Source organism: Perognathus longimembris, chromosome 28, assembly GCF_023159225.1.
Source record: "Perognathus longimembris pacificus isolate PPM17 chromosome 28, ASM2315922v1, whole genome shotgun sequence".
Taxonomy (NCBI): Eukaryota; Metazoa; Chordata; class Mammalia; order Rodentia; family Heteromyidae; genus Perognathus; species Perognathus longimembris.
Genome location: NC_063188.1, coordinates 58,169,634 through 58,197,178, shown reverse-complemented (window position 1 = coordinate 58,197,178; position 27,545 = coordinate 58,169,634). Strand labels below are relative to the sequence as shown.

Genomic DNA, 27,545 nt, shown 5'->3' with positions numbered 1-27,545 from the left:
TTCTTGGAATACAATCTTTTATTTTACCAGAGATTAAGCCATTCAACTACACAACAGATAAAATTTAAGAAGTCCCCAAAAATGGTACCCGTCCACACTCATAGCAGAGGGGAAATTAAAATCAAGGTTGCATGGAAATTCCACTTGATTCGAAAATATCAAGTCTGTGTGACATTGGCCCGAAGCAATAAAAACATATAAAACCTTTATTAAAGTCCCCCTTTAATAAAAGAAAATCCCAAGGAGAGATGAAAAAGCACAAATAATCACTTCATGCATTTTATTGATAGTCTATATTTTAAATCTGCAGTATGACATCTTACATAGGGAAAAAGCTTCTTCCTAAAAGAACTATTAATTATCAAACTGACTTTTTTAAATGACCTTTCAAGGTCTTGTTTCGCATTAAACAAGTTATTTTTAGCAGGTGTAAAGCACTGTACAAAAAAGGAAAATTGATACATTCTCAAAATTTAATTACAGGGCTTCCTAACCAGGAGTTTTGTTGGATATATTTTGGAGAAGGGTGTTGTGTTCAGGTTTAGATCGAAAGAAAATGAGACACCAGATAAAGCAGATTTCATTTTGTGCTCCTCTCCCATTTTTTTGAGAAGTTTCTCTCCCAGAGGTCAGGAAGCCCTGGTATAACAATCACTTTAGTCTTTACAAAGCATACATTTCTGTGCTTCATGTTCAAGGACACAAAGGCAGCCTTTGTTATTATTCTCCTTCCAAATCCCTTTAGGTTCTTACAGGCATCAGAAAGCTTTCCAAGACTGCTGCCCAGTTCTTTTCATGAATCCACGTAAACATCTACCAAAGCAGCTCTCTTCCTGGGAGAAGATAAACAGGCACAGATACATACCCAGGCCAATTGCGTACCTTACTCAACTTGATATCTGATCACATGGCCCTAACATCTTTAAAAGCAGCACCAGGTACAAATGGAGCTATCAAGAGGTAAAATCCAAACATTGGACAGTTAACACAGCTGCAAATCAAGTCAATTAAAAGAACGTTACTAACAGGGCACTAAATACATAAGGCTGGGCAACTGGTTCAGCCATAACTTGCTATTAGGATTGATATGCAAGATCAGAAATTGAGAGGAACCTTGAAATAACAAGGCACAGTGGCATGATGGAGTTCACTTTCACTGCATGTCTTTAAGATAACTACTATTCAACCAAATGACTACACAGCAGCTTGTGGAACTCTAAAAAGTCCTAATCAAAACCAAATCCATCACTATAATTGAGTGTCAATGACATGCCTAGTTCTTTTATTCTCTTAAGTTCTATCACCCTGGTAACAGTTCTAACCTATGCTGTGGACTTTTAGATACAAATTAGGGTTAAATGAGTAGACAATATTTTTAAATGTCCCTACTTGGGAATTCTTAACTTCAGAATGCTAAAAACATGAACAGGCATTTAACTCACAGCTGTTTACAGTTGCTTTCCAAAATGAATGGACACTAGTTCCTTAGACCTCACACTTTTCCAACTGAAGCATGTTACATCAGTTTACATTTCCAAATGTTTTAGAAAAAAACAATTTACTAGTTAACTCAATGAATTATAACACTGTTACTCAATATTAAACATACTGAAGAATTATACCAAAGGAAGAGGAACATAGGAACATTTTAACACATGCCTTATTAACCTTTTATTACTAAGGTACAGAATACTTCAGAAAGTAGTGATCAGTATAGTCTCATGAGACTAGTAAAAAAAAAGTGCCCTACAAGCTTGGCTTCTATTCATAATGGGAAAACTTAAAAAAATTCAAATAAGGCAAATTCCAAATTACTTCTGTTCACCCCCCCAAAAAAAAATCAGAGTGGACAAAAATACCATCCCATCTGTAAAATAAAAGTAACAACCACAAGGTGCCACTGTATTCTAGCAAGCTGTTAAGAACAGCCCTGGCAAGAGGCATTTTGCAACATTTACCTCCTATCACATGAGTGTTTGGGAAGCATACTGAAAGTCAACTGATGGTCAACCCATTTTCTGCGGTGGATACTTGGGAAGCAGGTGGTTATACACAAAGCATAGTAAACGATAACCCTTCATCAATGAGACACAGACAATAGGAGAGAGTACTTGGCACAAAAAGGACATTTTCCCAGAGGGGTGGGGAGCACATTATTTGAGATAACACAGCTAACCAGTTTCCTAATCTTAATGTCTGAATAAATTCAAATGATCATATTCTTAAAGACTGTGTGTAGCAGGTTCCTGGAGCTAAAGGTTTGGTTGTTTTTTTTTTTCTTTTAATGAACTGTACAGTAGACTACATCCAACACTAATGTGAACAGTTTTCTCAATTTCTATCTCCATTAACACCATTGAGGTATAACTATCATTTTTACGCCAAATTAGCAACACAACTCTTACAAGTGTTAACATAATCACAAACTTAAATCTAACTTGTTCAATTTTTTTTCTAGTACTTAGCTCAACCATGTCAGCTTAAAGTGAAACAGCAACAACAAAAAAACCCACTGCAAATGTTTCACACTAGTAAGCCAATTTTTAAAACCATCAAAAATATTCAATGAAATTCAGCTTTTAATACTTTCCTATGTTATAAACAATGCTTTGAACAATGTAATCTCCCAAAATTGTCTATTTTTTGCTCCTATTACTGCATGAAGTTCAAACTAGGTTTTAAAGACGGAACTTTTCCATAATAAAAAGTGCAAAGATAAAAAAATGAAATGTAAAGTCTTTTGCAAGAAAATGTTCCCTCAAGAATAGGTGTTTGGACACTAGTGGGGGAAAAATTTTGTTTCCCATCGTATATCTGACATGTACAAATGACCTTGTCTTTAATGTCCACAATACTAGTGAGTATGTATCAGTCATGGACTTTGCAAAACAAAAAGTAGCAATCTACACAATCCAATAGATATGAGTGCTATTGAAACAGGTGTCCGTGTGCACAAATCAATTATGTGCATCCTACTGAAAGACTTAAAAACTTAAAAGGTTTTACTTCCAGTGTTTATTAATAGCTTCATCATCTACATTCAAAACCAGCATTCTGCTTGAGTTACCTCTTACTTGAATACTTCATAAATTTTGGGAGGTTAGGGAGGTACCTGTTGTCAACAGCTTTCTTTTATACTTACAATGTGCTGCAGTTGTTTTAAAATGAATAACCCTATAATAATGAAACATGTCCAAATTGATTTGTTTTTAGTCAATCGGGACTACCCCGTAGATCTGGAAACCATTATACCTTAGGAAAGGGGACAAGGAGGCTCACAAATATAAAGGAATCCTGGCTTATACACAAACAATTCTTTTAGAAAGATAAATGTATTACATAAGCGCCATAAACAGTGAAATCTGCTTATATTAAAAAAAATAAGTGAAGCTTTGTTTGGACATTATTTTCTTGCAAGAGCAGTACATATCCTTAGTAAACAACTACCATATTTACAAGTCAAATCTCCTTGATACTTAGGTAGGATTGAAAGCTAGAAAACATGAAAAAATGAGCTTTGAAATAATCTTTACAGCTACGGTGGTAGCAGTGACAGTAGCCAGATAATTTGCTAGAGCAGACTTGTTTTAGTGTGTAGAGTATTTGACTACTTCTGGGTAGTTAGCTCTTTTGGTTAAAGGCCTAGGATGTGTTCAATTCCTCTTCTGACCTGTGGTTAGCTTTTCCCAGAAAAACAAGTATCTGCTCCACATCCAGATTAATCCTAACCCCAACTAGCCTCAAAAGAGAAATTAGGCAAGAGGACTGGGGTCATCATGAATGCATTCTTACTACTAAGAAAACAAAATGCAGTCCATAGATGGTGTTATTAGCAGTGTCATCTTGATATATGGGCAGCACAATTAAACTTGGAATTTCAATTAACCCAACATGGTTCATTTTTAACAACGTTTTGTCCTTAAAGATATCCTTACCAAGAGTTCTCTCTAAAGATCCCCTCTCAACAGGTCTTTAAATGTGACATGTTAGATCTGTGCTAGATAGTAATGAAATATTAACAGGTGTGCAGTAGTACCTTGCACTATAAATCCTGAAAAGCAAATCTAAGGCTTAACAATTAGCACACAAATAAATCTGTACCAACTGCAATTCTTGTTAAAAGTGACTTTCTGTCTCTTTACCACACCTTTTTTGAGCAGCCGCCTTGAAAAAAAAATCAACTTGTGCTACGTGGTAGTGACCTTTCTTAAACCTAATAAAGCACTGACAAATTTGCTGATCTGCCTCACCTACTCAAGAAGAATACTAGGTTCAAGCTGCTACTGCTCTCATATATGAAACCACTTCATATATGTATTAAGATCTTCATGAAAAATTCAGAGCAGTTTTCTCTTCTCTCATCTTTCACTTCTGCCTAAATCCAAGTTAAATGATATGCTTTCCATTGATCTTTAATGCAGTTTGATTCTGCACAATTCTTCTTTTCCATGTCACTGTAGCTGTTCAGATATATTAAATATAGATATGTTCTGCTCTTGACATCTACACACTTACAAAAGCAGCTTCGTACTTTGTTTGGTGTGTTTTGTTTTGACTATGTTGGCTCACAAAAAGCAGTTTTCTCATTTCTAAGCAAGGTACTTTACAATTTTTAATGCATTAATATAACAGTGCATTGGAAAAGTACTGAGCCTCTACAAAATAGCTTTACATAATTTTAAACAAATGAATGTGGTTTTTTCACTTACACAAGCATAAGCTTTTTTAATATTTCCACAAGATAAATAGCTCAATTAAACTATAAGTCCTTCTACAGTGTGCCACAGTGATGGGCTGAGGACAGTTATACACTTACAAGATCCTAACTTTAGTGTTATTTACACTGACGTGTCCAGCATCACCTAGTCTGAAAGGTGAATAAACAATATTCAGAAAGTGATTTACTTAAGTGTCAACTAATAGCTGAAAATGGCATAGCCAAGTAACCAAATGTGAAACACATACTGTAACTTAGCCTTCACCAGGAATTTTCTTTGCTTCTCTATGATGTGGCAATCTGTAAAATATCAACATGAAACAGATGGGAACCGTTGCTAAAGTAGATCTTTTAAGGTAACAAAGGGAAAAACTTATGAGTGTATGTAACTAAATTATCAGTAACAGAAACTATCAAACCATTTGCTATTGAAATCAAATTTTTAAGCCCTAAAACATTGCCTTTTAAATATTTTCTTTTATTCTATAAGAAACATTTGAAAATGGACAAGGTTTCTTTAGAAAGCAATGATTGAACTCAGGTTGTCACTTTACATTGAACCACCACTCAAAAAGTGGACAAAAACAAGCGAGTCCGGTTTGCCCATCACTATTCCAGCTACACAGCTTAGAGTTCAGATCATAATTACACAACACTTTCTCTGTTGCCAGAAGCTAAGACTGCTCTGCGACAAATAGGACAAGTAGAATTCTCAGATAACCAGCGATCAATGCAGTGGACATGATACTCATGGGAACAAGGTAGTTTACGAAGTTTGTTGCCTTCTGTATATTCTGTAATGCAAACACTACATGTTTTTAATGCATCGTTTTCACCAAAACTTCTCATTGCCAAGTTGTCAATTTGTTCTTTGGTGAGTCCTCTAGGTTGGTCATCATCATCCTCATTTAAGAGGAAAAACTGAGCCAGGCTAAGGAAGGGCAGAGAGCCACTTTCGTCAAATGTAACTGGAGCCCTGTGTCGACCCTCCCGCCTGGCACCTGATGAGCTTCCTTCAACACTGCCTTCAAACACCTCAGAGCTAGTTTCTGAACTTTCTCCACTGGAACTGGAACTAGGACTGGAACTGGAGCTTGAACTGGAACCAGAACTGCTACCACCACCAGAGCTCCCTCTTCCATTCCGTGACTCTACCCTTTCCACATTTCGACTTGGGACTGAGGCACTAGGCTCTGAATCACTATCACTGTACATAAAGTAGCTTAGCTCACCAAAACCTGTCATTATCTGCCTTAACATGGTCTGAATTGCAACAGATGTAGTCTCACTTAAGCCAGTATTTAAGATTCTACGAATCGGAATCCTGATGGTGCTAACGTAGGTTCTCACGCCTGCACGTTCAGACCGTGAAAATGTGCGCCTAAAACCTCCTCGTTCACTTTCATAAGTGACAGTGTTATTTGGTGTCTGAGACCTTGACCGAGTTCTGCTGGCTATGCTATCTCTCTGACGATATTCTCCAGGACGAACTCTTCTTACTTGAAGATCAAGGACTATGGTTGGAGGCCTCTGTCCCGGTCCTGTAGATTCACCACTGGTGGCTATGTCTGAAGAACCTGCCCCCTGAGAGGCACTTCTTGTTCCAGAAGTTGTAAAAAGACCTCTACTTAGCAATTCGGGTCCGGTTATTTGCTGTCTCAATGTCACATGGTGCCGGGTTCTGGAACTTCCCTCAGTCTCGTTTACCAAAGGGTGCTCAAAAGTCTGAGATGAGATACTATGATGAGATCTTCGTGAAATTTCACTTACTGGATGCAGAGGTGACCTGCTTCTTTCAGCTCTTGCTCTGGTTCTCCGGTGGTCTGGGCTCCTGCTTCTTGCCCTCCTCTGACCTCTGGTAGGTGGAACTTCAGTTAATGCTTCAGTTGAATTTCGTTCTGACCTAGATGGTCTTCCAGATGTTGATTCAGACTGTGCATTTTCCACTTGCCTTTGGCTATTGTTTTCTGTATTTTCTCCAATAGAATGTCTTGTGGATGGCTCATTTTCAATCTCTGAGTTTTGGCTTCCATTATTACGGTTAACATTTATCTCTAAACTGAATCTGAAATCACCACTGTTTGGATTAGTCCGGCTCACTGCTCTCCAAGACTGGTTTCCTCTCTGCCCACTTCTTGTAGTATTTCCAGTTTGTCTAACAGAGTTAAGCCAGTCTATTATAGAGTCACCATTAGATACGTCATCTGAAGCTTCTCCACCTGTTTAAAACAAAGAAGGAGCAGAGGGAGAAAAAGGAACTACTAAAATTAGGACATCATATCATAGTGTTCAGAAAATATACTAAAGAACTTAAAATCTCTGAATAAATTTCACATTTACAAATCTTTTTTTTTTTTTTTTTGCGGGGGTAGGGGTGGGTGCTGGTACTGAGGGCCTGGGTGTTGGCCTTGAGCTTCTTTGCTCAAGGCTAGCACACTGCCACTTGAACCACAGCTCCACTTCTGGCTTTTTGCTTGTTAATTGGAATGAAGAATTTCACCAACTTTCCTACATGAGCTAGCTTCAAACCAGGATCCTTATGTCTCTGCCTCCTCAGTAGCTAAGATTACAAGTGTAAGCCATCACCACCTGGCTCACACTTACAAATCTTTGCAAGTTACATCACAAAACAAGCTAATCCTAGAGAAATTTAGGGAATTTGTTTTTAGAAGCATTTTCAAGAGAAGTCTATTTTCAGTACTTCATGATATATGGAGTCCCGCTGACACTGTGGGACAGACTGTAACAACTTTTTTCAATCTACTGTCAAAATACTAAATGTAATTGAATTGTACTAGTTAAGGCAGTGATAGTATTTTGGTTCCAATAAACTTTTTAGTCCCAACAACATTAAGTCTGCCTTTAATAACACCTAAGATGTATTTTAAAATGAAAGGATACTATAGTCATGGCAAAAACATAAACAAGGTCAATCATCAAAATTTGTCAACCATCAAAATTTTAAACTGACATAAACCTGTAAATCAAACACCCTGTACGTAGCATAGCATATGAATGACATGTTCCACGACCAAACTACTGCCATAGCTCTCAGGTTCTACAGCAGGATTTCTCAGCAGCAGTACTACTGACATTTTGAGCCAATGAATTCTGAGGCTAAGGTATGCAATATCAGGGTGTTTGGTGGTATACCTGCCATCTACCTGCTAGATGCTAGTAGCAAACCCTTAGTTGTGTCAACCAAAAATGTCCCCAGATATTGCCAATGTTCCCAAGAGGAACAAAATTACCCCTTATTAAGAATCACCAGGACAGACAATCTCAGCATTTATCTTCACTGGTTGAGGAAATCACATGTTTATAGATAAGGAATTAAGTAGAAGGAAATATTAATGAAGGTGGAAAACCAGTGGGGGGGGGGGGGGGGAAATCACATTAAAGCCTGGTGCCAGTGGCTCATGCATGTAATCCCAGCTACTCAGGAGGCTGAGATCTGAGGATCATGGTTCAAAGCCAACCCAGGCAGGCAAGTCCATGAGACTCTTATGTCCAATAAACCACCAGAAAACTGGAAGTGGTGCTGTGGCTCAAAGTGGTAGAGCACTAGCCTTGAGCAAAACAAAGCAAAAAGCTCAGGGACAGTACATCAGCTCAGAGTCCAAACCCCACAACCTACCAAAAAAACCCCACATATTTAATTTAAATAGGCCATTTCTCTGTGTCCCAATTAACACAAATAACTTCTGTTAAGGCAGAAAAAAGCATGCTGACATTCTCACCAAATATCCCAAATATAAAAAAAAGTCACTTTCTTTTTTATGAACAGTTTACTTAGCACCAAATTAATTTGTGGCATTTCTGGATAACGTTTGGCTGACACTCACTACTACGAATTTCCTATCATTCCAATCTTATACCCACCACCCAAAGCAAAGTATACCTCTATTTTCATCTGAGTTTTGAGGAGGTGGACCCTCTTTAATTTGCTGTAGTCTTCTCAGCAACTCTTCTTCAGTACTTTCACCTGGAAGTTTAACAATGTTTGCCAAATTAAAAAGGAAAACCAGTGATTCTTTGTTTTTTTCTTTATATATCTATGTAGCCTAGGCAGGCCTATAACTCAAGATCCTCCTGCCTCAGCCTCAGGAGTGCTAGAATTATAGGTACACACTGCTATGATTTACAACAAACATTATAGGGTAAAGATGAGATTAGGGGAGTGACAAATACTTCATCAGTGACCTACAGTGGTCTCACACATAATAATAGAGAAAAAAAATGTTATGTTAAAAAAAATAGCCAGCCAGTGGCAAAAATTCTAAAAACTACACAAAGAAAATTAGTGATTCTTGGGCTGGAAATGTGGCCTAGTGGTAGAGTTCTTATGTAGCATGCATGAAGCCTAGGGTTTGATTCCTCGGTACCACGTAAACAGAAAAAGTCAGAAGTGGCGCTGTGGCTCATGTGGTAGTATGCTAGCCTTGAACAAAAGCAGCTCAGGGACAGTGTCCAGGCCCTGAGTTCAAGCCCCAGGACTGGCAAGAGAAAATTAGTGATTCTTAACACTCTGATGTTAAGAACCAAAGATTGGGCTGGGAATATGGCCTAATGGAAAGAGTGCTTGCCTCGTATACATGAAGCCCTGGGTTCAATCCCTCAGCACCACCACATACATAGAAAATGGCCAGAAGTGGCACTGTGGCTCAAGTGGCAGAGTGCTAGCCTTGAGCAAAAAGAAGCCAGGGACAGTGCTCAGGCCCTGAGTTCAAGCTCCAGAACTGGCAAAAAAACTAAACAAAACAAACAAACAAAAAAAAACCAAAGATTGAATAGAAACCTATATAATATTCATTCCTTTGAGAGTACAATTATTAAAACTTGCATTTATACAAACATCTTTTGAAGAGATGAAGGTGTGGCTCACTGGTAAAATTGAACATGTATAAGATCCTGGGTCTAGCTGGGTGCTGGTGGCTCAGGCCTATAATCCTAGCTACTCAGGAGGCTAGATCTGAGGATGGAGTTCAAAGCCAGCCTGGGCAGGAAAGTTCCTGAGACTCTTATCTCCAATTAACCACCAGAGAACCGGAAGTGGAACTGTAGCTCAAAGTAGTACAGTGCTAGCCTTGAGCAGAAAAGCTCAGGGACAGCGCCCAGGCCCTGAGTTCAAGCCCCATGACACAAAACAAACAAAAATCCTGGGTTCAATCTCCAGCACTAAAACAAATGTTTCCTGTTTACAAAGTACTGCTGCATATAATATCCTTTTTTTTTTTCAAACCGTTGACTACTTTTAAACCTCAAGTCCTCCTGCCTTGGTCTCTTAAATAGCTGGGATTACCAGCATGCACTGCTATGCCTGGCTTTGTTATTTTCATTTTTAAATAAAGTAACTCAGTGACTGACTTGCCAAAAGCTACACTGAGTAATAGCCAGGCCAGAACTCTAAAGTATTCTGATTGAAATCAGATCTGTTGGCTCAAAATGTACTTCCTTTAAAAGTCATGCTAAAGTTTTACCTTTGGAGAAGTATGTAATCACCTGAAAAGTTACAAGAATTCAGTAGAAATGAGACTGCATACAGCATATGCTGTTTTAATTAGGATCAAGTGAGATATAAAAGGGTAAAGAGACTAAGCACTAGGTTCTGATTGTCATTTTACCCTTGACTAACTCTGGTGGGTTGTAATTGGGACAAAATCAGAGAATCACAGATGACAAAACAGAGTAAGGAATGTCCTAGGAGCTAAAGTTCTCATTAGTTATTCCACATTTGGATTCATGTTATAGTTAAAGCTAATTAAGAACCAAGTGACTATTCAGCTCCATTCTTGCAGATGTCACTCAAAATTCACAACAGAATTAAGTCTCTGATATAGAATAATTTCACATATTTCACCGAAGTAAAAGTATAGTAGTAAATGCTGTTCTACATTTATCATACTTTATAATAACTAAAACAGATTAAAATACAAAAAACATCAATTTACATATGGAAATCCTTAAATTACATGTAGCATACCTGGAGTGCCTAGCAAATTGTTATCTCTCATAAGCCTATAATCTTCTTCACTAAGATTATTTACAAATTGATAGAAAGCTTCTTCCCGATCGAGGCGGTCCATTTGACTTCTGCGCTGTGCTGCAGACTGGTCACCACTTCCTTTATCGTTAGAATCTGAGTTTTCCATCTTGATGAACAAGTGGAAAATTACCTAAAAGAAATGAGACCTATCTTGAAAATAGAGGTCACTCAGTGTTCTATGTAACAGCTTGAAGTATGTGAAAATCCAGAAAACAGGTGGAGACATAGTTTTTAATACCTGAAATAAACAGGAAAAGTTCAGAGAAGATGCCTATATTAGAAAAAAAAAAGAAGTTGGCAGACTATAGTCACTGGGCCAAACCCAGCAATGCTGTTCATTTTTAATCTTATAATAGGTTTTATATTTTGGGGAGAATTGCTAAGTTCTGAACCTAAGGTCTTACATGAATGTGCTCTTTTACTGAGCTGAGAGCTATATTCTCAGCCTTTAGATTATATTTTCCTTTCTGATTTTTTTAAGGACAAACTTTCATTAGGTAGTCCAGGATGACCTCAAACACTCTCCTCTCTCTCCTCTCTCTCTCTCGATGCCAGTCCTGAGCCTTGAACTCAGGACCTGGACACTGTCCTTGGGCTTTTCTGCTCAAGACTAGTGCTCTACCACTTGAGCCACAGCTCCACTTGTAGCTTTTTAGTTTTTTTTTTTTTTTAGTTTTTTAGTTTTTTTTGTAGCTTTGTAGTTAATTGGAGATAAGAGTCTCACAGACTTTCCTGCCCAGGCTGGCTTTGAAGCACAATCCTTATATCATAAGTTTCCTGAGTAACCTGGACTACAGACATTGATTCATGGGTACCTGGCACTAGTATGACTTTTTATTTATTTATTTTTATACTTCACAGTCATTTTATTTATTTTTTCCAAATTTTTATTATCAAACTGATGTACAGAGAGGTTACAGTTTCATACGTTAGGCATTGGATACATTTCTTGTACAGTTTGTTACCTTGTCCCTCATGCCACCCTCCCTCCTCCCCCTTTCCCTTTCCCCCCATGAGGTGTTCAGTTCACTTACACCAAACAGTTCTGCAAGTATTGCTTTTGTAGTTGTTTGTCTTTTTTTTACCCTGTGTCTCTCAATTTTGGTATTCCCTTTCCATTTCCTAGTTCTAATACCAGTATACACAGTTTCCAATATTCTCAGATAAGATTACAGAGATAGTGTAGGTACAACCACAGGAAGGTGATACAAGAACATCATCAATAGCAGAAGCTATAGATACACATGGGACGTTCAAAGTAGTTACAACTGTGATATAACAATCCTTTCCATAAAATGGAGTTCATTTCACTTAGCATCATCTTATGTGATCATAATGGTATAGCTATTGGGCTCTTGTGATCCTTTGCTGTGACTTGCCTAAACCTGTGCTAATTATTCCCAATAAGGGAGACCATAGAGTCCGTGTTTCTTTGGGTCTGGCTCACTTCACTTAGTATAATTTATTCCAAGTCCTTCCATTTCCTTACAAATTGGGCAATGTCATTCTTTCTGATAGAGGCATAAAATTCCATTGTGTATATGTACCACATTTTCCTCATCCATTCGTCTACTGAGGGGCATCTGGGTAGGTTCCAGATTCTAGCTAGCTATGACAAATTGTGCTGCGATGAACATTGTTGTGCTGGTGGCATTACTGTGATTTTGTTTGTGGTCTTTTGGATAGATACCCAAAAGTGGGCTGCTGGGTCATAGGGGACTTCTATATTTAGCCTTCTGAGGAATCTCCATAGTATGACTTTTTAAAGGGAGAAAAAAGAGAATATTTTGTGAGCAGAAAAAAGAATCATATAAGCACCAAGAGTTTGTGTCTCACACCTATTATCCTAGCTCCCCAGAACAAATAAACTTACATGTAAGACAAAAGATGGAGAAAATCAAAACATCTTGTTTCCATTCCTTGGAGTCATTTTGATAAATATCATTTTGTATAACCAAATGCACATAGCTACTGAGCCCTTATGATTTTCTCCTTAGATTATCCTCTTTTGGTCTCACTGTGAATGTATGACTATTGTTATATTGTAGCAGAGCTGAGTTGTGACAGACTGTAAGTGGTACTTATTGCTTTGTCCTACTGCTGTATGCACTATAAACTGTCAGGAAAAATATGCAAACTTGGCTGGGAATATGGCCTAGTGGCAAGAGTGCATGCCTCGTATACATGAAGCCCTGGGTTCAATTCCCCAGCACCACATATATAGAAAATGGCCAGAAATGGCGCTGTGGTTCAAGTGGCAGAGTGCTAGCCTTGAGCAAAAAGAAGCCAGGGACAGTGCTCAGGCCCTGAGTCCAAGGCCCAGGACTGGCAAAAAAAATATGCAAACTTGACAATATGTCAAGGGCTATGTATATCACCATACTGTGACCTGTATATGCACTCACATCAAATGAAGACAAAAATGGACTTCAGATGTCACAATTAAAGACACAGCAGAGGGTACCTTCATCCAATTAGATGTTAAAGATTGTGGTTATTAAGGTACTATAAATGTGCTAAATTAATGCACTTTAACACATATGTACATACATATTGACACTATTAGACTAAATACATCACAACACTTACAATGTATGTGTTACAGTCTGAAAAGTAAGAAAATTTAAGGAAGATTCTAACCAAAGTTTTCAAGTGGCTCATTTTCTGCTCACAAAGGAAAGCAGTTTAATTATGGTAAATGAAATTGGGTCTGTGTAGAAATACGTCCAGAGGAAATTAAACTTGCTCAAAATTTGATATTGAAAGTAATGTCACTAACCCAAAAGAACATGAGCCAAAATTAGTAGAAAACTCATATGATAAGAACAGTTACAATACTATCACATTCTTTTTTATTTTGCCAGTCTTGGGGATTGAACTCAGGGCCTGAGCACTGTCCCTGAGCTTTTTGTTCAAGGCTACCACTCTACCACTTGAGCCACAATGCCATTTCCGGCTTCTTCTGTGTAGTGGTACTGAGGAATCGAACTCAGAGCTTCATGCATGGTAGGTACTCTGCCACTAAGCCACATTCCCAGTCCATTACATTATTTTTTTTCCATTTCTTTATTGTCAAAGTGATGTATGGAGGGGTTACAGTTTCATACGTACGGCAGTAAGTACATTTCTTATCCAACTTGTTACCTCTTCCCTCATTTTCCCTCGCCTGTCCCCTCCCCATTTCCCCCCCATGAGTTGTACAATTGGTTTACATCAGATAGTTTTATAAGTATTGCTGTTGGATTTGTTTGTCTTTTTATCCTTTGTCTCTCGATTTTAGTATTCCCTGTCCCTTCCCTAATTCCAATACACATATATACTATATCCAGGGTACCGAAATCAGTTACAGTGATATCCATTACATTTTTAAGATAATAGCATCAAAGCTGGAAGTGTGAGGGAAGGAGTGACATTGTCCCAAAAGAAATCTACTCATTACTTATATAACTGTAACCCCTCTGTACATCACTTTTACAATAAAATTTAAATTAAAAAGTGATTTAGCACTAGGCCTGGTGGCAAGTGCCTGTCATTTCAGCATTGAGGAGGAAGTCACAAGATTCAGAGTTTACAGCCAGTCTGGGTTATAGAAGACCCTGTCAAAAAGAGATTCATCCTGCAAAACAGGTAGTCCATTAAAAATGAAAATTCTGTAAAAGATTCTCGGATCACTGAAAACATATGGAAGAAAGTAGGGCCACCAGAAGTGGTGTTCATTGCCAAATTTATCTCATTGGCTTTACAATGAATTGGTTCTCAACCTTGGGTTGTACAGTTGAATCACCTTGGGAACTTGAGGTTGACCAGACATGAACTTTAAAAAAAATTACACAGCTAATTCTATAGGATAACACTGCTGACTACTGATTTGCTTCCTACTTAGGATCTGGGGTTTCCCCATCCTACCACTGTGGAGAAATGTAGAGTTAAATCAGTGCTTCTTTAAAACAATTTTTGTGCTGGTACTAGGGCTTAAACTCAGAGCTTTGTGTTCTTGCTTAGTGTTTTCACTCACAGCTGAACTTAACTCTCTACACTTCCACTTCCAGTTTTTTGCTGGTTGCCTGGAAATAAGTTTCTCAGACTTGTCTACCTGGGTTGGGCTGATGGGACCTTGATCCTCCTAACTCCCAAGTAGCTACTATTACAGGTGTGAGCCACTGGAACTGGAGCTGAAAAATCTTGTGAAAATAACACATTGATTCAGCAGGCTGATGTGGGACCTGAGGTTCTGCCTCCAAATGATGCTAATGTTGCTAAAGCTAGACTCTCAAACAGAGTAAAGAGCATGATTTCTGCTAGGCATGATCATGATAGTGTGTGCCTTGGGATCTTAGTACTCAGGATGGTGAAACAGGATTATCATGAGTTTCAGGTTTCTTTCTCAAAAAATTAACTAGATGAAGAGGCCAAAAGCATTCTAATACAAATGCACACTAACTCAAAATAGTGAGAACAGATATAATATATATATACACATATGTACGTACACACATACATATATTCTGAATTCTCAGTAGACTGTCACAATGGACTGAAATAAAAGTGCTAACTCTACACTCTTGTTAGAGTGAACAGTGTAAACTAACCCTTAGTAAAAGTATAGAATAAGGAAGCTGTCTTGCAGTCTACAAGGAAAAAATTGAGTTTTTAGCTAGCACAACATAAATAAACCTGTTTGTCATGGCTGCTAAGTAACTTTAACAAAGTCATAAGACCAGTGTTCAAATAAAGTGAAGCAATAGTACCACTGAAATCTGTTGCTAAGACTCCCTGATGTATTTGAAGCATTTAAAAAATAACTCCCCCCCCCCAACGGAAACTGATAAATTTGAGAAGTTTCTAGACTGACCAAGATGATGCAAAGCCTGGAAATATGAAAGAAATGGCTGAATTACCTGGAGTTGGTTTTCCTGAACTAAACACTAAAAATGGAACATATTACCATCTTCAATTATCAAGAGACATAATATAAGAGAGCAACACAACCACAGGGTCAAACTAGAGCTAAGAGTTGAAAAAAATACCTTATTTTAATATAACATGACTGTTTGAAAATGGAAATGCAATTAGCTTCTTAAAGCAAGCAAACTACCTGTCTGCAAATTTTCAAGCAAAGACTGGATATTAAAGAGATTCCAGGGCTCTGAGTTCAAGCCGCAGGACTGGCAAAGTAAAAAAGAGAGATTCCATATTGGACAGGAGTTTAAACAGATCTAGCCCTAAGGCCTGGCCTGGCCACTGTCAGGTTTTTTTGCTCAAGGCCAGAGCTCTATCACTTGAGTCACAGCTGACATCCGGCTTTTCACTGCTTAACTGGAGATAAGAATCACCAGGACTTTTCTGCCCAAGACCCTCCTATCTCAGCCTCCTGAGCAGCTGGGATTACAAGGATGAATCATGGCCATCTGGCATAGACTGATTTCCAAATACTCTCTGGACTAAATATCCCATTCTGAACATAGGATAATATTAAGGTTATGTTCCAACAACACAAAATTACAATGCTTTCCTGGTAAGGACTATCCTTTTGTGCTGCCCTCCAACACCTGTGCTTTAGTTCCTTCACACATGAACTTCTTGGAGACCTTCTTACTCTATTTCACTCATCCTTTCAGGTCCCAGGCTAGCTTAATATCTAAAAAACTATTCCATCTCTGCATATAGCACTTGTCTGTGCCACTAGAGTGGCAATTTCTGCTTGAAGTTTATATGTTTAAGTGGGTAAATGTCTTCTCAAGTAGATTCCTTTAAAGAATCAGAATTGCAATCCCTTAAAAACTCTCCTGAAAGTCACTAAGCACAATATTACCATACACATCATATATATGACCAAATCAAATCTTGAGTGAATCCCTAGTTCAGATTCCTTAATAATTTATGTCTGAAGTAACACTGTGAAGAAGAAACACAATATAAACAATATATATACTCTTGCATTTTCAGCAGCTACACTGGAAAAAAAATTAACGGCCAGGTATGGTAGGCCACATCTGTAAATCACTTGGAGGCGGAAGTAGAATCATGAGTTGAAGGCCAGCATGGGCTAGTTAGACCTTGCCTCCAAAAAGGTGAGAAGGTGAGAGGTGAGAGGAAAGAAGAGAGCAAGAGTGAGAGAATTCTTCCTTATGATCATCAATCTTCAAGATTTACTCTTTATTTATTTATTTATTTATTTATTTTTTTGGCCAGTCCTGGGCCTTGGACTCAGGGCCTGAGCACTGTCCCTGCTAGCACTCTGCCACTTGAGCCACAGCACCGCTTCTGGCCATTTTCTGTATATGTGGTGCTGGGGAATCGAACCTAGGGCCTCGTGTATCCGAGGCAGGCACTCTTGCCACTAGGCTATATCCCCAGCCCAAGATTTACTCTTGACTGTTTAGAATTCCTATAATTTCCTACCTGGAAACTAGAGACAAAACATTATATCTGTATTCAAAACTCTCCTGATAGGGCTGGGAGTGTGACTACACACACACACACACACACACACACACACACACACACCCTTTCCTGAGCATCTCATTCTAGTGATGATTCTCAACAGCTCCTACCTGGATTCCAATACAGGCAAAATGCAATATTCTTTTCTTGTGGCTAGTCCTAGAGTTGGAGCTCAGGGTCTACGTGTCCCCGAACATTTATGCTCAAGGCTAGTACGCTGCCACTGGCCTTTCTGCTGGCTAATTGGAGATAAGAGTCTCATGAACTTTCCTGACCCAGCTGATTTTCAACTAAAATCCTCAGATCCATCGGGGAGTAGCTTATTTATTCTTTTTTGTTTATTTGTGAGTCTTATACTGGCGTCAAATTCTTGGTTGTTCTACCTTACACTCTCAAACATCACGGGTGCACACCACTGTATCCAGCTATTTTATAGTTCATTTAAATCTAAATTTTAATCAGGCATACTAATAGATAACATGTTAACACATACAAATTGCCCGTCCTTTGAGATGTACAGGATGTCTGACACTATGTAGCCCAGATTTGCTTCGTACTTGAAATCTTCCTGCCTCAGCCTCCTTAGTACACTAGGGCTCTAGAGCAGTGTTACTTCCATAATGAAAGTTTTACTTTTCCCCTACCCTCTTACGGCAGAGAAAAATTAGGAAAAGTATTTCTCCATATGGTATTTCTGTAACATATTTTCTCAGAAACACAAGTTTTTGCTAAGGTAATGACAAGCTCCCTTCAAAGCAGTGTGTTCCTAAGTTGTGAGGTAATCTATGGCTCCAAGACCCTCAGAGATCCCCACAACCAGAAGTAATTACATTTTCAAAGAAAAAGAAGTTCAGAAAGCAGTTTTTCTCACATTCCTTGTAAACTAATCTTACACTCACATATTCAACGAGCATGCTCTCACTTTAAGCAGCAATAACAAATTAAATGGCATAAAATGAAGAAATGAATCTAAGCCAAGAATTTTGCCTACTAGATGTAATACTACTATTATTTGGTAAGTGAAAAAAAAAACATTTTAAAAGTTAAAGTGTATACCAGGCATTGATGGCTCACGCTTGTAATCCTAGCTACTCAAGAGGCTCAGATCTGAGGCTCGAGGGTCAAAGCCAGCCCGGACAGGAAAGGACAAGAGACTCTTATCTCCAATAAATCATCAGAAAACCAGAAATGGTGCTATGGCTCAAGTGGTAGTGGACAGGACCCAGGCCCAGAGTCCAAGACGTGATCCACAAAAAAAAAGTTAAAATGTGCCAAATATGATAGAGAACTCTAATCCAAATAAACACATAACCTTATCCATTTGGTATAAGATTAGGAAAGAGGGCTGGGAATGTGGCTTAGTGGTAGAGTGCTTGCCTAGAATGCATAAAGCCATGGGTTCAATTCCTCAGTACCTCATACACAGAAAAGGCCAGAAGCAGCACTGTGACTCAAGCACTATCCTTGAGCAAAAGAAGCTCAGGGCCAGCACTCAGGCCCTGAGTTCAAGACCCAAGACTGGCAAAATAAAAGAAAGATTAGTAAAGAGAGGATCCGAATGTGTCTTAGTGGTAGAGTGCCTGCCTAGCATGCACAAAGCCCTTGGTTCGATTCCTCAGCACCACATAAACAGAAAAAACAGGAAGTGGCACTGTGGCTCAAGAGGAAGAATGCTAGCCTTGAGCAAAAAGAAGCCAGGGACAGTGCTTAGATCCTGAGTCCAAGCCCCAGGACTGGCAAAAAAAGAAAGAAAGAAATGAGTATCTAGAATCCAAGTTTAGAAGCTATGCTTTTCTCATCCATTTTGCATTTGTTGAATTGTATTTAAAAACCAGACATGCTGATAACTGTCCTTTCTTTTTTTTTGTCTTAAAGAGGGTTTATTTATTGTCACTGCCCCAAATGTACAAAAAAAATAGAAAATAACCCTGCAACTCAACCCCCCCCCCCCCCACACACAAAACATTCTCCCAAACAAATAATTTTCCCCCAAACCAAAAACATAAACTGGTCCTGGTATTTCTATAAACAGGGTAGCGAGGAAACACCTTAAAAAAATTGACCAGGATTTAGCAGTAAGAGGCAACAATCCCCTATGGTTCCCAGGCCTCCCCAGTGGTTTCCTGTCTCAGTTAAGAAGAGTCCTTTTACGAAGTGGGATATTTGGCTACTGCTTTAGAGCTCCTCTGTGCTTTAACTTTTTTTTTTTTTGCCAGTCCTGGGCCTTGGACTCAGGGCCTGAGCACTGTCCCTGGCTTCTTTTTGCTCAAAGCTAGCACTCTGCCACTTGAGCCACAGCACCACTTCTGGCCATTTTCTATATATGTGGTGCTGAGGAATTGAACCTGGGGCTTCATGTATATGAGGCAATCACTCTTGCCCCTAGGCCATATTCCCAGCCCCCCTTAACATTCTTTTCAATATGAAAAGTCAAAGTCTAGGAAGATAATTTTGCATAACTATTCCTGAAGACAACAGTCCTTTCTGAACCAGCATTCCTACACAGAAATCATAATAATCAGATGCGATATATCCCTGGCTTACACAGAAGAGTAATAGTTTATATTGGCTGTACTAAACATCTCATTTTAACTTACAATAAATTTAGTGTAAGTGATTTTTCAAGGGAACATTAGCCAATAAAAAAAATGCCAGGCACTAGTGGCTTATTCCTGTATACCTAGCTACTCAGGAGGCTGAGATCTGATCACAGTTTGATGCCACCTGCCATAGCAGGAAGTCTCTGAGACTCATCTTCAATTAACCACCTGAAAACTGGAAGTGGAGCTGTGGCTCAAGTTAAGCAAAAGAGCTCAGGGACAGCACTCAGGCCCTAAGTTCAAGCCCCACCACCGACCAAAAAAGAATTGTAGCTATTTTCTTTCTACAGTCAAGTGGAGAACAAACATTTTTTTCCTTCCAGAAACAAAAAATATGCATATCTTTGTGGCATTATGACTACTGAAATTAAAATATTGGCTTGTGTCAGTATGAGAAAATCTAGAGCAAAAATGCCAACTATATATTTCAGGAGGAAATCACAAGTTCAAAAATACATACCCCAGGCTGGGAATATGGCCTAGTGGCAAGAGTGCTTGCCTCATATACATGAAGCCCTAGGTTCGATTCCCAAGCACCACATATATAGAAAATGGCCAGAAGTGGCGCTGTGGCTCAAGTGGCAGAGTGCTAGCCTTGAGCAAAAAGAGGCCAGGGGCAATGCTCAGGCCCTGAGTCCAAGGCCCAGAACTGGCAAAAAAAAAATACATACCCCAAATCGAGGTATTTGTGTGTGCATACATCCATGTGTGCAAATGCATGTACCTGTGTTTACTTAGAACTTGAATTCTAACTTTCCTCCAGTCACTGGTGGTGTTCTACCATTTGATAGTCCTCTACTTACAGCTTTTTGGCTAGTTAACAGGAGGTTAAGAGTCTCAAGGACTTATTTACCTGGGCTGCTTAGATCTCAGCTTCCTGAGTAGGTAGGACTATAAGCATCATCCACAGGAACCTAGCTTAAATGTATCTTGATATACCTTAAAAAACATAAATAACAAAAAATGAACTGCTAGCTGGGTGCTGGTGGCTCACACCTGTAATTCTAGCTACTCAGATGTTAGGATCATAGTTTGAAGCCAGGCCAGGAAGGTAAGTCCATGACACTTTTTTTTTTTTTTTGGCCAGTTCTAGGGTTTTGACTCAGAGTCTGAGCACGGTCCCTGGCTTCTTTTTGCTCAAAGCTAGCACTCTGCCATTTGAGCCACAGTGCCACTTCTGGCTTTTTCTATATATGTGGCTGAGGAATCGAACCCAGGGCTTCATGTATAGGTTTTAGTATATGGAAAACTTCTATATTCAAGGTTTAAAAAATGAAGAAAAGAAATAAGCAAAAAAAAAAAAAAGCAAAACTATGACTGCTACTTTAACACTGACTATCAAAACTTAAAAGTAAGCCAGGTAGCCAGTGGCTCACGCCTATAATCCCTAGCAACTCAGGAGGCTGATATCTGAGGATCATAGTTCAAAAGCCAGCTGGGGCAGGTACGGGCAGGAAAGTATATGAGACTCTTATCTCCAATAAACTACTCAGAAAAAGCTGGAGGTGCCCCTGTGGCTCAAGTGGTAGAGTGCTAGCTTTGAGCACAGAGAGGGTCCAGGACAGAGCCCAGGCCTTGAGTTCAAACCCCACAGCTGGGAAAAAAAGATTATGCAAATTGGATACTTTTAAAAATCAATGGGTCAGGGCTGGGAATATGGCCTAGTGGCAAGAGTGCTTGCCTCATATACATGAAGCCCTGGGTTCGATTCCCCAGCACCACATATATAGAAAACGGCCAGAAGTGGAGCTGTAGCTCAAGTGGCAGAGTGCTACCTTGAGCAAAAAGAAGCCAGGGAAAGTGCTCAGGCCCTGAGTCTAAGGCCCAGGACTGGCCAAAAAAAAAAAAAAATCAATGGGTCAGAAGGTTTTCAGAATCTTAAGAGTAACACAAAAATGTTAAAGACTTAGAAATACTAAAGAAAAACTCAACAGTCGCCCCCAATTCTAGCATTTTATGGGTCTGGGTTCAGTTTAAGACTTCATTTTCAGTGCTGGGAATGTGGCTTAGTGGTACAGTGCTTGCCTAGCATGCGCGAAGCTTTAGGCTCAATTCCTTAGCAACACATAAATAGGAAAAGCCGGAAGTGGCGCTGTGTGGCTCAAAAGGTAGAGCAAAAGGAAGCCAGGGACAGTGCTCAGGCCCTGAGTCCAAGCCCCAGGATTAGCAAAAAAAAAAAAAAAGACTTCATTTTCTAATTTGCTATCAACTCTATATAAACCATGGGAACAATGATTTACCTAGCACGCTCAAAACTATGTTTAATACCCAGTAACCACAACAAAAAATAAAACAGTCATGTGTTCTACTTCCGAATTCACAAGGCTAAGGAAAATATAAGGCATACTTTCATTATTCCTTAAGTGTAGATGTCCATTGATCTAATATATTAAAGGCCTCATTACATGTTCACTCACCCGAAAGATAACCATAAGCCTAACATTTCTAGATATATTATTAAACTATTCCTGTGTATCTGAGTGTGTCTGTGCATGTGTGCTTGTGTGCTGGTACTGGGGCTTGAACTCAGAGCTTCTTGCTCTCGCTTGGCTTTTTTTCCCCTCAAGGCTGAGACTCTACCACTTGAGCCACAACCCCATGTCCTGCTTTTTGTTAATTGGAAGTTAGAATCTCATAGACATTATGCCTGGGCTGGCTTTGAACCTCAATCCTCAGATCTAAGGCTCCTGAGTAGTTACGATTATAGGTGTAAGCCACTTGCACCCGACTTATTATAAGGTTTTTTTTTGGTTTTTTTTTTTACAATTTCTGACTTGAGTTGTTTATAAAATTAAAACAAGAGCACTAGTAGTTAAAACATAAACTGACAAACCAAAAAGTGTTACTATTTGTTAATAGCAAATTTCAAGTATTTTCTTTTTACAGTCTTGGGGCTTGAACTCAGGGCCTGGGCACTGTCCCTGAGCTTATTTTGCTCAAGGTTAACTCTATCACTTGAGCCACAGTGCCACTGGTGGCTTTTTCTGTTTATGTGGTACTGAGGGATCAAACCCAGGGCTTCATGTATGCTAGGCAAGCACTCTACCACCAGGCCACATTCATAGCCCTCAAATAATTTTTTCCAAATAATTTTAATTAATTCTATCTATGAAGACTTGGCAGTTTCACTTGCTTCATGAACACAGAATACTTTGAAGAGTTAATGAAAGTTTTTGATGCAAGAATAACCTACCTAGACATTATTAGGGCACCACACAAGCCAAATGAGATGAGGACTTGCATTCAATCCCCAGTATTGGTATACAAAATGAAGACTCCACTAGTTTAACTGAGGATAAATCACTTAATCGCCAAATCTCAGTGTGCACTGCAAGAAAGTTAATGCCTTTATGAGGCTTTGAGGATTATAAACTAATACATATTAAACATATGGCTTGGCACATAAGCATTCAATAAAAGTTAGCTATGAATTTAGATTGGCTATCCATTCCTAGCTTGCCTTGAATACTCTAGGTTTGTCTTTGCTGTCCAGGAATCAATAAAGTTCCTCTTGATTTAAACTCTAGGTTTGTCTTTGCTGTCCAGGAATCAATAAAGTTCCTCTTGATTTAAAAAGTGTCCTGGTTAGTGGAATCAGGTTACATGGTTACCTTAACAATGGTGATGATAGTAAAGGAATTTAAATTACAATTACGCCTTTTTGAAAAAAAATCACCACACTATGCAAGGTGTTCCTATAAAATATTCCTATATTTGGATTAGTTTTTCACTGAGCTATTAAAAAGTACTTTATTGCCGGGCACCAGTGGCTCATGCCTGTAATCCTAGCTACTCAGGAGGCTGAGATCTGAGGATCCTGGTTCAACACCAGCCCAGGCAGGTAAGTCTGGGATACTCATATCCAATAAACAACCAGAAAACTGGAAGTCACACTGTGGCTCAAAGTGGTAGAGCACTAACCTTGAGCTTGAAGAGCTCAGGGACAGGGCCCAGGCCCAGAGTTCAAGCCCCACTACTGACACCAAAGAGAAAGAAGGTATTTTATTTACTTATACCTACGTCATTGCAATAATGATTGAAGGCAGCAAAAAAATTGTTCTATGTGTCACAAGTCTGACAAACTTCAGGTAATATTTTAAGAGTAAAATTCACAGCCAGGCACTGGTAGCTGTAATCCTAGCTAAGGAGGCTGAGATCCGAGGATCATGGCTCAAGTTCAGCCTAGGCAGGAAAGTGCCTGAGACTCATCTCCAATTACCATTAGAAAACCTCAAGTGGCACTATAGCTCAAATTGATGGAGTGTTGAGCAGAGTTCAGCAATAGTGCCCAGGCCCAGAGTTCAAGCCCCACAACCAAAAAAAAATTTTAAAAAAGAGTACAATTCACAGGTAATGCCCTGATGAGTTCCAGGCACTGACAAGCATTAACCTTCGAATGGGTACTTTGAAAAGCACCCATGCTCATCATGAAAAACACCCAACACCAACTAATATATTAATATATATCAACGAGCCCATCCAAACAGAGCCTGTAAAATATTTGTAAGCATATATTCTATATAAATCAGGAGATGCAAAAAAATCAATTACCTGACTGTTATGACATAGTATTGAAACACAAACTGGATTTTAGTTTCTTCACTCTGTTCTAGGAAAAAAAAGAATCCATTAGTTTTTCTCTTTTTATATTTTCTTTGAAGACATTACCTTTTAAAAATACATAGCCTACTTATTCTAAAAGTCATACAATTTAACTTGAAACTCAAACTAATTTAAGTTAGTAGTAGAATATGGGGGGGCACCAAGGTCAGACAAAAATCAGGATTTAGCTATAAATTTCCTTTAAAAGTTGAGAGGTAATCTACTTTTTGATATAAGCTTGCTTTTAAAATAGGCCTTCCCTTATCAGAGCAGTAATTTGCAGATTCTGGCAGTCGACTTCAAGGACTTATTTGAGTAGCCTAAGGCAGGGACTAAAGTATTACAAATTGTTAAGGCATCTTAGGCTAAAGAATGTTTGTGACATTTTTCGTATGAGGGGTTGTCGAAAAATTCTATCTTAAAAAGGGGTTGGACTCATCTACCTGGATACTTAAAACACTTATTTTCAGCTTAGAATAGAAATTTTATCAGGGAGGTGGCCTATAATTGCCTCTACTCTCAGAAAATCATCCAGGACTGAGTGAGAATATGAAGAGTTACTTTGTCATTACTAAGACTCAAGAAACTGTTTCTTTTGCTCTCCAGACAAGTCAAATAAATGATACTATGTTTCTTCCACTGTTCAAACATCCAAAAGCATTTTGGTTAATTCTGATTCAGCAACTGTGGGGTCGTTATTTACAGAAAAAATTATAAAAGGTGGGGCCTTGAGAACGTTGAATGACAATCTGACATAAAACCCTCTTGCCCCGAAACAAAGGGGAAAAATGATGACCTAAATAATCAGTCTACTAGGCCTCGGATTCCTACACTAACCTGTGGAATAAGTATGGTGAAACTGTCCAGGGAAGGAACGTGGCTGTCTCCTCCATTTTGAAATAATCAGCATAAGGGAAAAAGGGACTGAGTATTCAGGAAGCAGAAGCCCAACCGGTTAATACTAGTTACTAAGCTATGGCGTACGTGGCAGGTACCGCCCGCACAAGACCCTTAGGCCTTTTTTTTCTTTAAGGGAGGAGGGGTTGGGTTGCTGGCCGATTACACGGAAATTAACTTGAAAATAATTTGGCCCAAGTCCCACCCACCCTTACCAGGGAAAAACAACACGCAACGGCTTTTCCCCCTCTTTGCCAGGGGATCCTTCCAGTGATATCTGGGAGAAGGATACCCCAGGGTTATAGGAGCAAGGGAATAAAACCACATTTGCCTTAGATCTTAAGAGAAGATGTCATCGCGGTCCCGGGGGGAGGGGGCTCCTAATTGGCAGTGCTCTACAGAAGGGTTCAAAATGGGGTATGGCAAATCCTGGGGGAAGAAATCTAAAGGCCCAAGAGTTCCCAACCTCTGACTTAAGAAGAACATGGCCCTACTTCCTCCCTTTCCCCAAATCCAGCTCCGACATGTAAAAATGCCAAGCAAGGAGGGAAAGCTCCCAGTAAGGCAAGAGAGAAAAACCTGGGACAATATGATTCTCACTCCTGAGGCCGAAAGTGGAAAAGCGTCTCCCCGACATACTCCGGGCTCGGGCTCCAGGGAGCCGCCAAGAGGAAGTGCCCTTCTTCAGTGAGCCCCGCCATAGAGAGACCGAGAGCGAGAAAGACATACATAAGAGATAAAAACCCAAGTAAAATGGCAGCGGCGGCGACGCCACTGAGCCCCCCACAGAAACGGGCCTGGGGTCCGGAGGCGGCATTAAGCCTCCGCCGCTGAGTGCTTCAGTCGGGCCATTTTGAGAGAACACGGTGGCGGCGGCCCGTCTTTCCTCACCCATTTCTCGGGACTCTCAGATCTTCACTTACCCGGTCTGAGGCTCAGGAGCGGACACTCTCAGCTCGACCCAACGCCACTTAGGTTTCTGGACGTCTTCCCGGCAGCAGCTCTCAAGCCCGCCTCTGACCGAGTGGCCAGTGGAGACCCGCCTCTTGCCCAGCGTTTGCTCTGAGGCGTAGCTTAAGCAGCCATTATCTTCCCCATTGTTACCAAGCAATGACAGGAAACGACTGCTCACAACAGGAAGTGATGATGCGGCGCTCGCCGCGGCCCCACAGCACCCCGCACGGCCTGCCAGCCAATCAGAGCTGCTTTCTCCACAGAACTCCGAGAAGAGACTTTTTTTTTTAATTTTTTCCGAAGGGGGAGGGGAACAGCAGACGCCTCACGCCGGCGGGCAGGCGCGGGCGACGGTGTGGAAAAGGAAAGCTGCTCTGACGCCCACCATGTGACTGGCCCCACCCTCCTCCGCCATTTTGAATTGGGGCGAGAAATTTGCCTTCGGAGAATTGTGGGAATCTTTGCTTTCCCATTTTGAAAAACTGAAGGACGTCACCTTCTGGCTGCTGGAAAGTTAGTTGCTGTTGTTTTAATAAAAAGAAATATCTACCTAACCCGACAGGAATACACTCTCAGTCCAGGCCAGTGCATCTCATACATTTTCTCCAATTTGGAACGTAAGCGCCAACTGGGGGGGCAAACCTTCTGAAAGTGATGAGGAAATGAAATCAAAACTTAAGAAGTCTTTAATAATCTACCGAGGGAGGAGGAGGGGGAGGAGGGGAAGTAAACTTTCATAGGCGCGATTTTTAAGACTAGGCGATAAAGTGGAGACTCAGAATGGGACAGTACCCCGGTGGGGCCAGATGGGAATTGCTGTACTTACAATGCGGGGCCCCCCCGGGGGGGGGAGTCTCTCGGAGGTAGTCATTCTGAGACACTTGGAAAGGGGCGGGGACTGGAACAGGATGGGAAAGTCTGATAGCTGTGGAATTCTGAAAGTTAAGGGAGCCTCCGTGAGAGAAGGCAGGTAATGCCTGAAGGGAAGAATGTGGAGAATGTTCTGCCCCCGAACCAACTGCAGTTCTCACAGTTTAGTGGACGAGAAACTTTACCTAGATTTTTATGATACTTCTGTTTACTCCCATTTCTTTCCTGTTTTCTGATGAAACGGCACGTAGGCTAGCTTTCTTGCTATTTTTTCCCCCAACTAATTTTAACTTCTTCCTACCTCAACTGCTGGATGTATGGTGGAAAGGAAACTTATTCCTTTCAGATCGTTGCTTTCAAGTCTCATCATTATCACAGTCCCAGAGCAACCTCTGACCACTCAATCTCACGTAAC

At 39.9% G+C, this 27,545-nt stretch overlaps 1 protein-coding gene across 2 annotated transcripts; it reads right to left on the bottom strand.

Annotated features, from left to right (window-relative positions):
• On the bottom strand, positions 1-26,430 carry Rlim (ring finger protein, LIM domain interacting). 2 transcript variants are annotated; one of them, XM_048335781.1, is made up of 5 exons: positions 26,230-26,430; positions 24,359-24,416; positions 10,701-10,893; positions 8,619-8,702; positions 1-6,936 (listed from the first exon to the last, which is right to left on the bottom strand). In XM_048335781.1, the coding sequence occupies exons 3-5, from the start codon at positions 10,867-10,869 to the stop codon at positions 5,363-5,365; spliced, it is 1,827 nt and encodes a 608-aa protein (XP_048191738.1). In that variant the 5' UTR covers positions 10,870-10,893; positions 24,359-24,416; positions 26,230-26,430; the 3' UTR covers positions 1-5,362. The 2 variants fall into 2 exon arrangements, with proteins under 2 accessions (XP_048191738.1, XP_048191739.1); XM_048335782.1 differs by having other exon boundaries at positions 24,359-24,411.
• Between the last annotated feature and the right edge of the window lie 1,115 nt (positions 26,431-27,545).